We start from the raw sequence: 17227 nt of genomic DNA on the forward strand, positions 1-17227 counted from the left end.
TATGGACTTTACCTGATAAGTATAGATTGCTAATGGTTTGAAATTTGATTTATTTAAATTATATAATAATAATATCTATGCATCTGTTATTCTCTGTTTGCAATTATTTAGAAAATCTTGCTTTAAATAATTTAAATGTGAAATGTAGATTGTAGGTTTGTTCTAAATAACTAGGGAAACAAAAGGTATTTTTAGACAAGTGATTATTTGTTAAATCATCAGTTGTTAAATTGAAATAGAAATTTAAAAACAGAGTGATGATCCAATTGTCTGACAAACCATGTCATACCTGCAAAGAAATATCTGCTTAATTGAATAGATCTGTATTGGACTCCTCCTCTCATTTTCTTAAGGTAGATTCATCAGTGGCTGAAATCCTGGATAAAAATTAGAAAAATTAAAGAGCAGGAAAGAGAATAAAGATAGATTCATCACTGGCTGAAATACGGGATAAAAAGAATTAGAAAAATTAAAGAGCAGGAAAGATACAGAACAAAATAATAAAATAACTCGCTATGTTATTCATCAATAGAATACAAATATATAACATTCAGCTGACCTCAAGAAGATCTTACAAATATGCTAATAAAAATGAGATCTAATTCAATCAATCGAAAACATATTTACACTTAATTAATTATAGACTCTTAAGAGTAAAATATAAAAGATCAAGAAATCTTATTTGATTCCTGTTTCGACTAACTTTTAGAACATTATATTCCAACAACAGTCAATGGAAGTGGGACTATTTAACCTCTATTTTAGACTCACGCCCATTAAACTAAACACACTTATTAAATTTGTATTCTAGATTTCTTTTTCAATACAAGGAAGATCAAAACTAAATACAAAAAGTACACTTAAAAGTTTGAACTTTTTTGAAATTGTGTTGCTGCTAATATCTGGTATCTTCTTTAATGGGAAAGACCAAGCTCAAAATTACGTTGTTAGTAATATTTGACATCTTTGTAAGGGGAAAGGTCTAGTAGCTGAATGCATTCTAATAGTTGTTATAATACTTGTTGGTTTAATGTTCAATTTTTTTTGACAATATCAAATCAATAGTTGCAAATCTGAAATTGTTAGTGATGACAACTATTCATGATAGAATCAAATGTATTGCTGGGATCTAAAAAATAGCCAATTATGTTATGCAACATCAGTGCACCAACAAAATATGAAAGTGCACAAGCTTGGTCTCATTTTTTAATCTTTTAAGACACCTTGATTAAAAAGAATGTTGATATGACATCATATTTGATGATCTGATGTTGAAACTTTAGATAGAAGGAAGGGTTCCTATATACATGATTGGAAATTTTGAAAACAATTTGAACTTCCCACACAAGTCCGCATAAGAAATTAAGAAGTATAAAATTGCAATGCTCAATTACTAAATCCCTTTTCCTAATTTCGTACTATACTCAACAATATAATATTAATATTACCAGTAAATGCACTCTAAAAATATTAATGGAGTTTATTGTTAGAACTACCGAACATAGAAATCAACAACTAATTTTTGAGGATCTTCCTTGATGACAACTATTTCTTGAGGATCTTCCTTGATGACAACTTAGGGAATATTACTTACAACCTTCTAAAGGAATACTTTTTCATCCGCAAGAAACAAACAGATTGATTACCCAGACTATTGTCTTTCAAACACATCCTCCGTTTCTCACCAAATTCTGCAAGTGTTTCGTGGCATAGCATCTATTTATAGAACTTCGAATCCAATTTCCTTCCAAGAAATATTGAGGAAAAAAAATTGAATCCAAACGCATACAAGCCCGAAAGTAATTCATGATTTATGTTCATTAGACAGGATTTTGATCAGTCTCTGTATTAAGACAAACCGCAGAGTAGTAATAAACAAGGGCTATAGGGCAGCTTAGTTCCTGCCAAGTGAATAAAGAGAAAGGCAGTGGTGAGGTGAAGGAAGGAATGGCTAAGCGGGTTTGAGCTAGTTGGATGGAATAGGCAGTGTTGAGCTAGTTGGGTGGAATAGGTAGTGTTGAGGTAAAGGAGAACATCGCAGTACAAAGACATAACAGATGGAAGAGAGTAGACTGTGCATCTTGAAATAGCATCTAATGTTGAGGGGGATGGAACCATCTAATGTATTGTTTCTTAGATCAAGCACATATAGAGATGAGAGTTGAGGTATGGAAGGGGTTATTTTACCCATCAATGCATTGCTACTCAGGTAGAGCTAATCACAGACAAGGCATCGAAGTTGCAATGCACTTGACAGTAGGAGTATAAGAGAGAGCCAAATCGTCTTGATGTTAAGTCTGGGGCCTTGATTGAAGCAGTCAAATTTTATTTTTGAGAACTTTGTTTGATATAATGACGTCTTGCCATCAGAGCTTTCATTTTTGTCATACAATCAGAAGAAGAAAAATGTCTCTGTTCTTGAATTGAGGGAAGTCTGTATGTTGGGGATAAATGTAAGGAGTCTCCGAGCAACCCTTTGTAATAGGAATTCCCTCACAATTCCCACAATGTATATTTCAAACAATGTTCAATTAAAATAAACCCTACCATGACTTTCAACTGTAGTTCAGTGCATGAAACAACAGTTTTGAGAATCGGTGGTGTTTATTTAGAAATATGCAGTGGAATAACATTGAGTTATCCAAGAATGAAACTATACGAGAAAGCTACGCATGTCTAGAGCAATCAAGTGCCAAGTATACGTTGGAGCTAGAATTAACAATGACATCACTCTTGTTGAGTATGTCAATAGAAGAGCAGGTTTGAATTTATTTGTATATATTTATTGAGTATATATTCTTTAGAGTTGACTGTAGCTCAGGGATGATGTGCTGGTTTGTTGGTGGATCATTGTGTCGATTTGTGGAATAGAAGAGCAGTTGACTTAATCCACTGATGAATCAACTGACTAACCAACTGGCTGCCTATCGAATGGTGGGGGGGGCACATGAGCATTAGCCTTGTATATGCAGGCAAAACTAATAGGAAAGCATTGAGTACATACCTAGATCAAACTGTAACATGAATGTACCTTATCATCCTAACATAAATGACATTTCCATGACAATGAAAATGTTGCGTGCATCAGAAGTACCAGTGGGTTAACATATTAGAAATAGAAATTTGATGATTGCAAAATGATTGGGTAGATAGAGAAAAGAGAGGAAATTGAAACAGAGCAATCTTTGAAATGATATGTATGTGTAGACCTTTGATTTCTCCATTGAAATCTGCTTATGTCATTTTCATATGATGTAATAACTAAAAAGAAACTAAAGCTGGCAAGGTCAACATCTCGAGCGATTTGAGACACTGAATCCCTCTGAAAGAAGGCTCTAATATAACAGCCAGATTTGCAGGAAGAAAGAGCTCTGAATAAGATTTGAAATACCTTCGAAGGAAAAGAGCATTCAAGCTTCAAAATGGTAAAATCCAGAGATAACGGAAACCCAAAAAGAAGTTGCAAGCAGATAAGAGTTTATGCTTTGAAATGCTAAGACGTGTGAGAATTTATGCCTCCATATGGTAATAGCATTGAAAATTTAAGCTTTAAAATGCTGAATTTATGCTTCCATATGAATTTATGCTTCCATATGCTAATAACATTTAAAATTTAAGCTTCAAAAAGCTAAAATCCAGATTAAAAAGAAACTAGGGAATTTATGCCTGAAAATGCAAAAGACCAGATACAATAGAAACCAAAATAAGGTGCAAACAGATAAGAGTTGTAGCTGAAAGATGCTAAAAATAGCTGCAAGTTGTAATGTAGAGCAAATTGAAGACAACCAAAGTGAAGCAGAAAAGTACACTGAGTGCCCCAAAGTAGCGTAAGAGTAAATTAATAAGTGCAAGTTGTAATATACAGCAAAATGCAAGGACGATTCAGATTAAGTCATGGGTTTGTGTCTATAACAAGTAGCATATAATGTTGTTAAATATGAGCTAAATATACATACTGTTGTTAGTGACGATACACAAAACCATTGTTCATGTTCTATACAAAAGTAAAGGTGAAATGTCCTGAGCAACAGATTGCTCAGCAAAATACAGAAGTGATAGTTGTGAATTGTAGGGAGATGGGTGTTTTCCAAGTACAAGTTAGTGCATTATTGCAAGGGGAAATCACTGCTTAACTATCTTGACAATAGTGTTGTTGATAGCCAGTGTGAATGTGCCATATAGTTGTAGCTTCCATAGAGCGTAGACCATTTTTGAAATGTTTTTTTGGTAGTCCTCATATGTTATGGCAGTAAACTCTGGGAAGTGTTGGTTTAGGAGATCTCCATGTAAAGTGCAGTCAATGTTTCCTTCTTGTCTGTGCAATGTGCATAACAGATTGTGGCGGCATGTAGGCTTTGCTGGTTTTTGACAGTGTGTACAGTCGGCAGAGTCAAGGTCGACGGAGCTGTCAAATGTCAAGGGACGATGACATGTACTGCAACACATCTCGTAAGGTTCCAAATGAGTATTTCTGGCCTTGAGGGTGCCTACAACCTGCAAAAGAAAGCACAATAGCATTAGTTGTTTCACTTATGGGAAAGTTTGAAGGCAGTTGGAGTTGAAAAGAGTCAGGATTTCCTACTTGCCTGGAGATTGGATCTGGCAAGACTCTTGAGGTGGTTCTTGGTCCATTCATCAGTAAGTTGTTCGACGAATGAAGACTGTGATGGTTGGATGATTGGTGAACCACGTGCAACATTACACACGAAATTTTTGAAGAGGACTAGGGGCATGTCTGATGTAGAGATCAGGCGGATGAGGGAAGCCCACAAATTTGTATAGGTGCTTGCTACGTGAACCTGGAAATGCATAAGTTGGAAATGTAGAAGTTAGTGAATAAAAGCAAGGTAAGAATTAGTTAGTCCACAGTCAGAGGTTGGGAATTAAATTTGAATAAATAGGGAGGTTGACATTTACCGTGGCCATGTCGCACTGAGAATCGCCATCTTTTACATGTACTTCTAGGTGTCCTCTATTAGTCTGGTAGCTTGTGGCAATAGCACCAAAGGAGCCTACAGGATAGATAGATTCAAGGTCTCGCAGGTGAGCAATTGTCATGTCAGGTGTCAAGCAGTGGTGCTTGCAAATTGGTTTTATAGTGGTGAGGTTGCTGTTGCCTGTCAACGCAATAGAGCAGGCTGCATCTCCTCGTTCGAACTGTGATTTGCTTTGCACAGCAAACTTAGTAACTCAAATACTGGAACCAACTGTTAAGAGTGGAAAGAAGTTGTCTATCAAAGCATTACTGATGTTCATTGTAATTGTCATTTGGCCATTTGCATCAACAAGGTTTGCATGGACGATTTCTGCTCTGCTCTGTGTATTTGTGTTTTTGTTTGTAGCTGGTCCATAGATCACCAAGACTTCACCTTCAAAGACTAAGCCAACCCAGTTCCTGCAGAGATCCCGGATGGAGCTTGGTTGTTGAGGTACTGAGGTCAAGCTGCAAGAAGAGAAGAAGAGGAAGAAAATTCATGCTGATGTTAGCAGTATGTTTTAGAGCATATTAAATTGTGTTTACATTCTTGGTATATGAAATGTAAAACTAGAAATAATACAATATAGGAAATGTAATTAAAAAATAGAACTAATCATCAAGGAAACATAGGAAGAAGATGACATATTCATGTCGATTAAAAGATAGAAAATTAGAGAACATAAAGAGATTGATAGAGGAAGAAGGTTACATATTTTTTGAATATGAGGAGAAGAGAACACAGAATTGGAGTGAAATTTTATTGCTAGTGAATTATATTGTCAAATTTGAAAACTGATTATATTTGTATTCATTGTACATTTCATTGTTATATATAGAGAAATCAATTTCTCTGCCGTTAGCCACTTTCGACAATCTTTTGTAGCTTTGTTTTCCACGGCCATCTTCTTGTGACACAGAGGAAGAACTAATTTCTTTCAAGGAAGAATAGAATGTAACTATGCAGGCTGGACCTCTTGGTGAGAGAAAAGGTGGTTTGATATAAACTTACCAATTTAAAAATTATATGGCCTTAACAGTAAATGAGCTGGATTATTGTTAAATATGTGTTCAACCTTGAATGTATGGGAGAATTTCTGAATTCCCCTCTTCGTCAAAATCATGTTGGCAGTGGGTCCAAATAAATCATTACAATCCACAAGAACACAAATTCGTAGTATGAAAAGTTGAAAAGTAACTCACTAATCAATTACTCTAGATATCAGGGTCTCTTTCAAGCTTAGCATAGTAGGAATGGGACTGGTAGCCTCATATATATATATATATATATATGACTGTATGAAGTCTGTGTGTTGAAATAAACTTATAAAGAAATCTTGTATGGTTTTTTGGGGAAAAAGTTAATGTCACCACTAGAAGAAAGCACGACTGCTTGTTTTGTTTTCGCACTTGAGATATATAGTTCATATTGCACATGTAACTACACAATTAAACCATGTTGCTCAAATTTACAATCGTGTCTGGGTCTAACTAGAGGGCTCTTTGTGAATGATGTGTAGTGTTATCTCCTATAATACTCTAGGGGCTTGTAAAGTGTCTATACATGTATTACAATGTAAATCTCTCAGATTAGTGTACAAGAATACGCTAAAATCGAGGACTAAAAATCTTGTAACTAATTGAAAACATCTTTGCGAGTAGGAGTAAACTAACCCTGAAGGCAATGATAACATACCTTTGTTCTGTGTGGCTGTCTTCAGTTTGTGGTGTAGGGTGTTGGATGCATGGCCGTTTGTTCATTAGCTCCCTGTCAAAATAAAAGTAAGTAAACTATAAGCAATGAAAGTAGTTGAGTATGTTACATGTTTGAAATGCTTACATGTTTGAAATGCTTGTGGAGTCTGAAATGGTGTACCGTTGTGGTGCCACACTTTGTAGGCTTCTGGTTTGCAGACTGCATAGAAGAGGGAATGCAAGCATGCGAGAATGTTTATAAAGGTAGGGAATTATATAGGAAAGAAAGTGTAAGCTAGGTGAGGATGAAGAGAGAATGAGTAGACTTGCTTTGTATCGTTCTTTGCTTTTTCGGGTTGAAGAGATAGGGTATGTGGCCTCTTCCTACTTGCCTGCAGATTGGATCTGGCGAGACTCTTGAGGTGGTTCTTGGTCCATTCATCATTAAGTTGTTCGACGAATGAAGACTGTGATGGTCGGATGATTGGTGAACCACGTGCAGCATTATGCACGAAATTTTTGAAGAGGACTAGGGGCATGTCTGATGTAGAGATCAGGCGGATGAGGGAAGCCCACAAATTTGTATAGGTGCTTGCTACGTGAACCTGGAAATGCATAAGTTGGAAATGTAGAAGTTAGTGAATAAAAGCAAGGTAAGAATTAGTTAGTCCACAGTCAGAGGTTGGGAATTAAATTTGAATAAATAGGGAGGTAGACATTTACCGTGGCCATGTCGTACTGAGAATCGCCATCTTTTACATGTACTTCTAGGTGTCCTCTATTATTGTGGTAGCTTGTGGCAATAGCACCAAAGGAGCCTACAAGATAGATAGATTCAAGGTCTCGCAGGTGAGCAATTGTCATGTCAGGTGTCAAGCAGTGGTGCTTGCAAACAGGTTTTATAGTGGTGAGGTCGCTGTTGCCTGTCAACGCAATAGAGCAGGCTGCATCTCCTCGTTCGAACTGTGATTTGCTTTGCACAACAAACTTAGTAACTCGAATGCTGGAACCAACTGTTAAGAGTGGAAAGAAGTTGTCTATCAAAGCATTACTGATGTTCATTGTAATTGTCATCTGGCCATTTGCATCAACAAGGTCTGCATGGACGATTTCTGCTCTGCTCTGTGTATTTGGGTTTTTGTTTGTAGCTGGTCCATAGATCACCAAGACTTCACCTTCAAAGACTAAGCCAGCCCAGTTCCTACAGAGATCCTGAATGGAGCTTGGTTGTTGAGGTACTGAGGTCAAGCTGCAAGAAGAGAAGAAGAGGAAGAAAATTCATGCTGATGTTAGCAGCATGTTTTAGAGCATATTAAATTGTGTTTACATTCTTGGTATATGAAATGTAAAACTAGAAATAATACAATATAGGAAATGTAATTAAAAAATAGAACTAATCATCAAGGAAACATAGGAAGAAGATGACATATTCATGTCGATTAAAAGATAGAAAATTAGAGAACATAAAGAGATTGATAGAGGAAGAAGGTTACATATTTTTTGAATATGAGGAGAAGAGAACACAGAATTGGAGTGAAATTTTATTGCTAGTGAATTATATTGTCAAATTTGAAAACTGATTATATTTGTATTCATTGTACATTTCATTGTTATATATAGAGAAATCAATTTCTCTGCCGTTAGCCACTTGCGACAATCTTTTGTAGCTTTGTTTTCCACAGCCATCTTCTTGTGACACAGAGGAAGAACTAATTTCTTTCAAGGAAGAATAGAATGTAACTATGCAGGCTGGACCTCTTGGTGAGAGAAAAGGTGGTTTGATATAAACTTACCAATCTAAAAATTATATGGCCTTAACAGTAAATGAGCTGGATTATTGTTAAATATGTGTTCAACCTTGAATGTATGGGAGAATTTCTGAATTCCCCTCTTTGTCAAAATCATGTTGTCAGTGGGTCCAAATAAATCATTACAATCCACAAGAACACAAATTCGTAGTATGAAAAGTTGAAAAGTAACTCACTAATCAATTACTCTAGATATTAGGGTCTCTTTCAAGCTTAGCATAGTAGGAATGGGACTGGTAGCCTCATATATATATGACTGTATGAAGTCTGTGTGTTGAAATAAACTTATAAAGAAATCTTGTACGGTTTTCTGGGAAAAAAGTTAATGTCACCACTAGAAGAAAGCACAACTGCTTGTTTTGTTTTCGCACTTGAGATATATAGTTCATATTGCACATGTAACTACACAATTAAACCATGTTGCTCAAATTTACAATTGTGTCTGGGTCTAACTAGAGGGCTCTTTGTGAATGATGTGTAGTGTTATCTCCTATAATACTCTAGGGGCTTGTAAAGTGTCTATACATGTATTACAATGTAAATCTCTCAGATTAGTGTACAAGAATACGCTAAAATCGAGGACTAAAAATCTTGCAACTAATTGAAAACATCTTTGCGAGGAGTAAACTAACCCTGAAGGCAATGATAACATACCTTTGTTCTATGTGGCTGTCTTCAGTTTGTGGTGTAGGGTGTTGGATGCATGGCCGTTTGTTCATTAGCTCCCTGTCAAAATAAAAGTTAGCAAACTATAAGCAATGAAAGTAGTTGAGTATGTTACATGTTTGAAATGCTTGTGGAGTCTGAAATGGTGTACTGTTGTGGTGCCACACTTTGTAGGCTTCTGGTTTGCAGACTGCATAGAAGAGGGAATGCAAGCATGTGAGAATGTTTATAAAGGTAGGGAATTATATAGGAAAGAAAGTGTAAGCTAGGTGAGGATGAAGAGAGAATGAGTAGACTTGCTTTGTATCGTTCTTTGCTTTTTCGGGTTGAAGAGATAGGATATGTGGCCTCTTCCTGCAAAATTATTTGTTAGATAGAAAGTAGAATGGAGAAAGCAATAAGAACTATATCAGATCGGGAAATATTGTTGTGGCTAGGATAGGTGCAAAATGTTGTAAATTAATACCGTTTCTCCGTGTAGCTGTGTAGTGGAGATGGTCTAATAGGCCCGCTGTGTGGGGTTGCTATGCTTAATTGTCTGTGACATGAGAGAACTGAAAAGTATAAGCAGTAGATTTTATAGAGATTGTATAAAGCATGAAGTGGACAGTGAAACTGTGAGCTCTTACCGGGTTTCAGCAAAGCCAGTTGCATCCCTGTTTGTATGGTAATTAGTTTCACTATATTTACAGCAGCTGTAAAATGAGGAGAACAAGGCAATGGAAAATTGCACATTAGTATGGACAGTAGTGAGCAACAAGGAAACAACATAATGGTACTACAAATAGGAAAAGAAGAGCTTGGTAAAAGACACTTATGTAATTTTTATTTTGTTACCGTTTTAAAGGGGGCTCTTGTGAGGGACTACTTGCTTGACTATTTGTATCCTTCTTTGTTGTGCACCTACAAAAGAAAGAGAAAACTTGAGTGTTAGTGTGTAGAGGACAATAGACAATAGAGCTAAATGATAAGAACACTGTGTGGAACATAAATTTACAATATGTCTAGGCATGCTAGTATTCAGTAAGATTCATTTACCGTACCGTTTAGATGCTGATTTCAGTGCAGGATCAAAATCATGTGGCATTGAGATGATGGTTTTGGAACACCTGTGCATGCAGGCAAAGAAAACATAGCAGTGTGAAAACAAGTTAGAATTCATGATTCAGTTTGCCATAACCTACCTTGAAAGGAGGTGAATTGCATAAGTTATAGATATGGGCTTTGGTAGCTATACCTTTGTTTTTCCTGTCTCCTTCCTGTATAGGTGCTTTGAAGGCTGTGTTTCTCTTGCTTAGTGCTGTCTAGTTTGCTACAGTAATGAAGGAGTTGAAGTAGAAGGTGATTTACGAAAGCAAGTGTGACAGTGATAGATTTATGTAGGAGGTGACAATGTACTCTTCATACTTAACTGGTCCATGTCTTGTTGAAGATATGGCTTTGAGGAGACCAATCCGTATGATGTATCTTGTGTTGCACTCATGCTTAACAGAGCCTGCAATTGTGTTTTTGTTTAATTAGATTTTGCAATATGACAATGCAATTGGTATGATCGTACATAAATGACAAGTTGTTTGTGTCAAGGCATATGTTAGTGTGCAGTGTGTAAAATTTGCAAAGCATAAGTGTGCTGGACAATTTGATGTTGCTTACTACATATGGTGGCTAAAGAATGGTAGGAATGGAAGTCACTAGAATATCATGATCAGTCCAGTATGCTTCAAATCTTTTGGCTAGTGGTGTAGATGAGTAAGTGTTCATCTAGAAGTGGTCTGTTATTGTACTTGGTGAAGGGCCTGGTGGTTCTTGTACCAAGTGCAAATTGTATGAATGCATAGTGTCTTCTAACAATCTGGTGTTTTTTGATCTTGTAGAGATGTCAATGTTGAAGTCTCCAACAATGTAGATAAAGCTTTGGGTGGGAACAAGTGCCATTACTGTGTTGATAGCTGTAAGGATATTTGTGAGTGTAGCAGTTTGTCTTGCATAGATATTGCAAAGGAATATTGTTTGGTTGTTTAGGAGTAAGGAGATAACTAGTGCCTCTACATTGTCAACACATAGTGGTGTAGAACTTAACACATGTATTTTCTGATCAATGCATGTCATTATGCTGTGGAGTTGGTGTGTTGTGAAACAATTGTATTTTGGCAAGGGATTGTTGACTAGTGGTGTCTGTAGATGGGTTTCTTGTAGACAGATAATGGTTGATGACATTAGATTTTTGTCGTAACTATGATAACAGAGTAACCATAAATTTGGTGGAAGGAGAAATGGTTAAGAATGCCAAACGGTTTAATATTCCTGATTCCTAACATCAAAGTCATTATTATTATTAATTGGTTTGAGGTTCTTGAGAACTTTTAAAACATTGACCTAACACAAAAATTTGCAGGAAACTAACCTCGAAGTTGCTGGCCCGGCAGTAGCCCCAACAGGAGGTTAGACATAATTAATTAAACCCTACAACATGCCCTGGCACTTAATGAATTTTAGATAGGGAGCAACTAAATCTAGTATCCCATGAACGACTACAAGAAATGGAACATGTTCAGGAAGAAAAGATTCATTGCTCAGGCATCATATAGGAGACAATAATATTGCTGCCTTCAAATAAGGGAGCATCACGACAGAGCAGATGTGAAGACCCTATTTAATTACCTGAATCTGGAAGGTATCAATCAAGCAACATCAGCCTATAATCTGAAAACACATATTTCAAATATATAGATCAGGAAAAGTCTCCAGTCAGCAAATTAACTATCAGTTGGGGAGATATAATTCAGAGTGGGCATTATTCTTGAATAATAGCACATTTAAACACTATATTTTGCTATTTTTCTCTATTTTTCATACAGTAGATGGCCAAATTGGCATAGAAGGAATGAAGTCCATAAATCATTAGTTTTTGGCCTGCTAAGATTGAAGGAAAAGATTAATGACTAGCAATGAACAGATGTTTCTCACTTGATGGAGGGCATGCAAGCAGATCAACTCAGATATTATTGTGATAAACTTCTTACAGAGGTAGGGAAAATTTCAGGATTAGATGCCTATGCAGCAGCTATAGTAATGCGTACTGTGTGCAACACAGTGGATACTAGTTGGATTGTTGTGTGTACCATTCACCAACCCAACATTCATATCTTTCAAGTTTTTGATGAGGTAAGTTCAAGCTTAGAGAACAACATTAATATTCTGTTTTTATATTCACTAGAGTTTTCAACAATTTCTCTTTGTAAAAAGATATTATCAAAATTGTATACACATTTGGGACAGAATTTTAAAACTGTGTTGTTACTGTGAACATTTGCATCCACAGTTTGAGCGTTAGCAGTTTTAGGTCTTCCAGGGAGTAGACTAGCTCGAAAATTATTTTAAAATTTTAAGGTTTTTGATGACTTAAGGTTTGGTCGAAATGTGTATTTTATTCTTTTAATATTTGTTTGCCTGGACTAATTATTATTATGTTAAGTTTCTGTAATGTTCTTGGTGAAGGTATTATTGAAATTTCGCACACAATATCAAGCAAACCCTAATTGGGCGAGAGTTATCAGGCACAGACAATTAAACCAAAAGTACCAATTATGAAGCAAGAAAAGGCCAGTAATGTGAAGCATACAGTCCTATGATACTCTGCTAGACGGAGAAAAACCAATGGGCCAGAAAAATCCAAACTCTAATGGTGCGAATTGTTTAGAAGCACCAGAACAAAAAACAAGGGTTAGAATACCTCTCAGCAGCCTCCGCAAACACATCGGTCTATTCCTCTCACCGGTACAACAAACATATCCTGCACAGAAGAAGCTCATCTAGTTCCGTTTTGTAATCGCCACAGGGATCTGCTACAGTCCGAAGATAAAGGCACGCATCACACCTGCATGAAGGAGGGAAGGCCATAGCAGGCAGCTGGTGCTTTTGGTAATCCCCCAGCAACGACCTGCCCTAAACCTCGTTCTGTGGAAATGCCTGAAAAAACCTTTATGAGGTCCTGTCATCAACCTCGGTTTTCCCCTCTTCTCTAGCCTCGATTGTCGATTATCCCCTCTTCTCTCGTGTCGATTGTTGTGAATATCTGAATATCCCCTGCCAGTCATTAAACGTCAAGCAGCTTCAGCCATGGTAGAAGAATAAGATAGGGCAGGAACTAAACATGCGGCCATAGAGATTGAATGTATAGAAATGTTTTAATAACGAGTTAACGGCGAACTCTAGGCAATAGTTTCCTGCACGGCAGGAACTAATAAGTAATGAATCTCTATCAATCAATTGTCGAATAGCAACAAAAGCAATAAAACCCCATTAATGCAAATCTCTGAGGTAGAGGACACAACTTAACATTAGTGGAGTATGGATGCTAATGCTTTCCAGTTTTCAAAGTAGTCTTGACACGCAGAGAAAAATAACTCTTAAGATGGACTGAGATATATGCTTCCTAACTTTTAAAAACAGAAGTACAGAAATTTTATCCAAACAAATTTCAAGAAATATGCACGCACTGGGGAAACCTCAAATGTCTCAGGCACATAATATTCATCAAAGTACTACAATGACTTTTGCATAGAAAAATGCAGGACAGAAAAGATTTCCGAATGTCAGAATTTCTCCTAAAAACAACTTAACACACTATAGACACGCAAGGAACACAAACCCTTATTTCTTCTACAGGCTGTCAAATAATCCTCGACAGAGAATCAAATATTCTTCTAAATGTACTTCAACAATGATCAGAAAACCACACATAGGTATCCTCGAAAACCAAAAGACTATACCAAAACAAGCAACTAGCTGTAAAGAATGAGAATAAACTACTCACCATGCTTTATTTTGCCATTCTTATCAATCATCCCAAACCAAAGAGTAGCATAACTACCAAAACAAGTTATTCGATACAAGCAACATTTTCTCAACAGGGGCAACAAATTACTGTATATTCAAGCTTTTAAAGTTTTCCTTTTTTGTAAAGAGTTTGGTCTTTATTCATTATACTAGAACAACAACTGGAAGATAATCACAGCATAGTTTTGAACCATTGCTTGCAAAACTCTTTCCACCACTATATCTGTTGACTTATACATATAAAATAAATGTAGTGACATGGCCATAAAAAGTAATGACTGCTACAAAGACAAAATAGACCAGAAGAACCAAAAAATTACAAAGATTTAAAATCCACTACAGAAAAATATAAACCCCAGACTGTAAAAGCTTACCAATCCAACATATAGCGTCCAATTTCTTTGTTTTCTTGACAAATGTTTATGTAAATTTTATAATTCAGATGGCTTCAAATTACAATAAAGTGCCTACGACTTTAACTGGCTAACCAATAGCTTCTGCTTCAGTATTATTTAATGAATTTCAGACCTCCATATTTTTAAGAATATAATATTGAATGTGACTGCATCTAATTCATTTTCAACCATAAAAATAGTGAGGACTTAAGGAAGCATCTCAGTTCATAGTTTTCCCAATTCTACCAAATAAACTAGATTTTTAATTGATTTGGTTTTTTTTTTGTTGCTTTTGTTTGATTTAGGACTACAACAGTCTTTCTGAACTAATCTTACTAAGCTTTACTGCCAAATTACTGTCAACAATTTGAATTCAAATGTAGTGGCTATATGGCCCCAGAGTACGTAATGCGAGGGCAACTGTCAGTTAAAGCAGACGTTTATAGTTTTGGAGTGCCGGTACTTGAGATGGTCACTGGAAAGAAAAACACTAATGTTCTTCTTCCATACCAAATGGAAAGCCTCGTAGATCAGGTAAGACACTTTATTTGCCACAACTGTAACTTTCTAAATTTCCCGCCAGAGTCTTGTGGTTTAATGGCATGTGATGCAAGCATGAAAACAATTCATGGAAGTGGTTTGAGTTTGGTAGATTCAATGGCATCAGAAATCAACGAGGAGGAGGCGTTAAGATGCATTCTTGTTGGGCTTTTGTGTGTACAATCGGATGCAAAACTTCGTCCTGCTATGACTGATGTTGTTATGATGCTCTCTTGCAGTAATGCGAAATTGCCAAATCCAAGATTCCTGCTTGAAAATCAAAGTCAGGATTGGAATTGGAGGAGTGCGAAAAGAGAATAGCGTTCCAGACATCTAGGGCCACTAGATAATTCGTTCAGTAAATGAAGCTTTCGTTACAGAAATTGAAGCTAGATAAATTCTGTTTACAATTCTGTTTTTATATTAGAGATTATTTCTCCGTGTGCAATGGGTAAGTTCAAGAAGTTCAATAGGTTAATTGAGGAATATTTTTGCCATTTTAAGTATATTTGTGTGCTTGATAAGATCATTTAGAAAGAATATTGTGCAACAAGGAGTTAAGAACTCAATGTTGAAATAAGAATGAGATGTGTATGTATATGAGTTAGAGATGGTAAAAGAATTAGAGAGGAAGATAAATATATTTAAATAAATAACGAGAGTTGATGGGCAAAAATAGGGAGGAGAGAGTAGACGAAAAATATAAACGGTTTGAGAGACATATGAGGTTATGATTGTTTTATTAGGATGCAAGAGGATTGCATTTATTTGGGTTAATTTTATTTATTTATATTATATTCCTTCAATCTCTTATTTTTAACAAAGTGTTGACATATAAGAACATTGAATTGTAACATAATGGGAAAATGCCAAACTTTTAGATATAAGTGGTGGTTCATTATAGACAGAATTAGAGTCTTCTTATGTCTTGTATTTGTTGTGTTGTATCATGTACATCCATATTATTTTATATTTACCAAAATATATGGCTCGAACTATATTTTTTAGTAAATAATTAAAATTATTTTTCTTGGAATAATTTTAATTTTTAATTATTCCTTTCGATTATACCTTTAAAATGAGCCTACTTTTGTGAAAAATTGTGGAAAACTCCTCAAGTTACTCTTTATTGTTTAAATTTTTAAAATTTTTAAAAATTATAACTACTAAAGGCATTTTAATTAAATATTAAAAAAGTTGTGCATGAAAAGGTAAAAGGTAATAAAGTAATAAACAATAATTGATCAGTGAGTTTCCTCTTGTGATTGCACAATTAGAGCCCCAATTTAGGGGAGAAGTCTTTATCAGAGATCTAGAGTTTATTTTGCAATGACACAGGGTTTGGGGAGCAAAATTCAGAATGGGATCAAAAGAATTGTTGAAAGTTTTAGAGGGTTTGGATTTGCATGCATTCATAGATTGTCTTAGATTTTAGTTGTGGTTTTGAGGTAGGGTTTTAAAACTCATTGTAAAATTTCATTAAAAGATCTGTTTACGTTGTGTGTTCTTCGATGTTTGCATATTTTTTATTAATTTATTATATTGATTGTTAAATAAAGAATTATGTTCTAGATTTTGAGAAAGGAAAACTTATTAATCAAAAAAACTTGATTAGAGAAAATTATAGAAAAAACTGTAGAAAATTATTGTGACTCAATTCTTATAACCTTTTTTTAGTATAACAAAAATTTGATTATTGAAAATTGGAAGAAAACAATAAATTGAATAATTAGGGTTTCACCTTTAAGTTTGTCATTAAAACTATGTGATTATCATGAATTTTCTAAATATAGACGAATATTACTCTTACATGTAAAATAATTTAATTGTAATATTTATTTGGAAAGTAAAAGATTAATTAACAGGAAAATATGTTGTAACTAAACATATACATGCATGTGAAAGTAAATATGCTAAAAATAGAAAGCTAAGTATAGTATGGTTATATGCATGTGAAAACAAATATGTTAAAAATAGAAAAATTAAGTGTGGTATGATTGCATGATTTGAGAGATCAAAGACATGCAAAAATACTAATTGCATGTATAATTTTATTTTATATAATTTAATTTTCAAATTTACTTATTTAAAAAAAAATAAAAAATTATTAATTTGTAAAATTAAATAAAAATTATCTATGTAATTCTAAAATAAATGTTAGTATTAGTGATAATTTAAGTATAATTAAACTCTTAGTTGCATATAAATATTTAGAATTTTATTATATTATAAGAGAAGTTGTGATAGAGTTCACTTTGTAATCATCTAATTTAATAACTATTTGACTTTGAGAGAAATTATAAATAATT

The 17227-nt window shown here is 35.0% G+C and overlaps 1 protein-coding gene and 1 pseudogene across 2 annotated transcripts in view; one reads left to right on the plus strand and one right to left on the minus strand.

Moving 5' to 3' along the window:
* The window catches only part of LOC149560493 (cysteine-rich receptor-like protein kinase 10), a 62538-nt pseudogene extending 46853 nt beyond the window's left edge, over nt 1-15685 (plus strand). The window contains exons 5-6 of the transcript XR_016363697.1: nt 14762-14912; nt 14964-15685. The product of XR_016363697.1 is annotated as a cysteine-rich receptor-like protein kinase 10 (transcript). The remainder of the gene's footprint in view (nt 1-14761; nt 14913-14963) is intronic.
* LOC149560494 (uncharacterized) lies at nt 25-7937 on the minus strand. The gene is made up of 4 exons (XM_089824703.1): nt 7394-7937; nt 6852-7275; nt 6672-6743; nt 25-5443 (listed from the first exon to the last, which is right to left on the minus strand). Exons 1-2 carry the CDS (start codon nt 7742-7744, stop codon nt 6943-6945), a joined length of 684 nt encoding a protein of 227 aa, XP_089680829.1. The 5' UTR covers nt 7745-7937; the 3' UTR covers nt 25-5443; nt 6672-6743; nt 6852-6942.
* Nucleotides 15686-17227: the final 1542 nt, after the last annotated feature.

Source organism: Cupressus sempervirens, chromosome 4 (genome assembly GCF_028749045.1).
Source record: "Cupressus sempervirens isolate cs-2001-9-10 chromosome 4, ASM2874904v1, whole genome shotgun sequence".
NCBI classification, from domain to species: domain Eukaryota; kingdom Viridiplantae; phylum Streptophyta; class Pinopsida; order Cupressales; family Cupressaceae; genus Cupressus; species Cupressus sempervirens.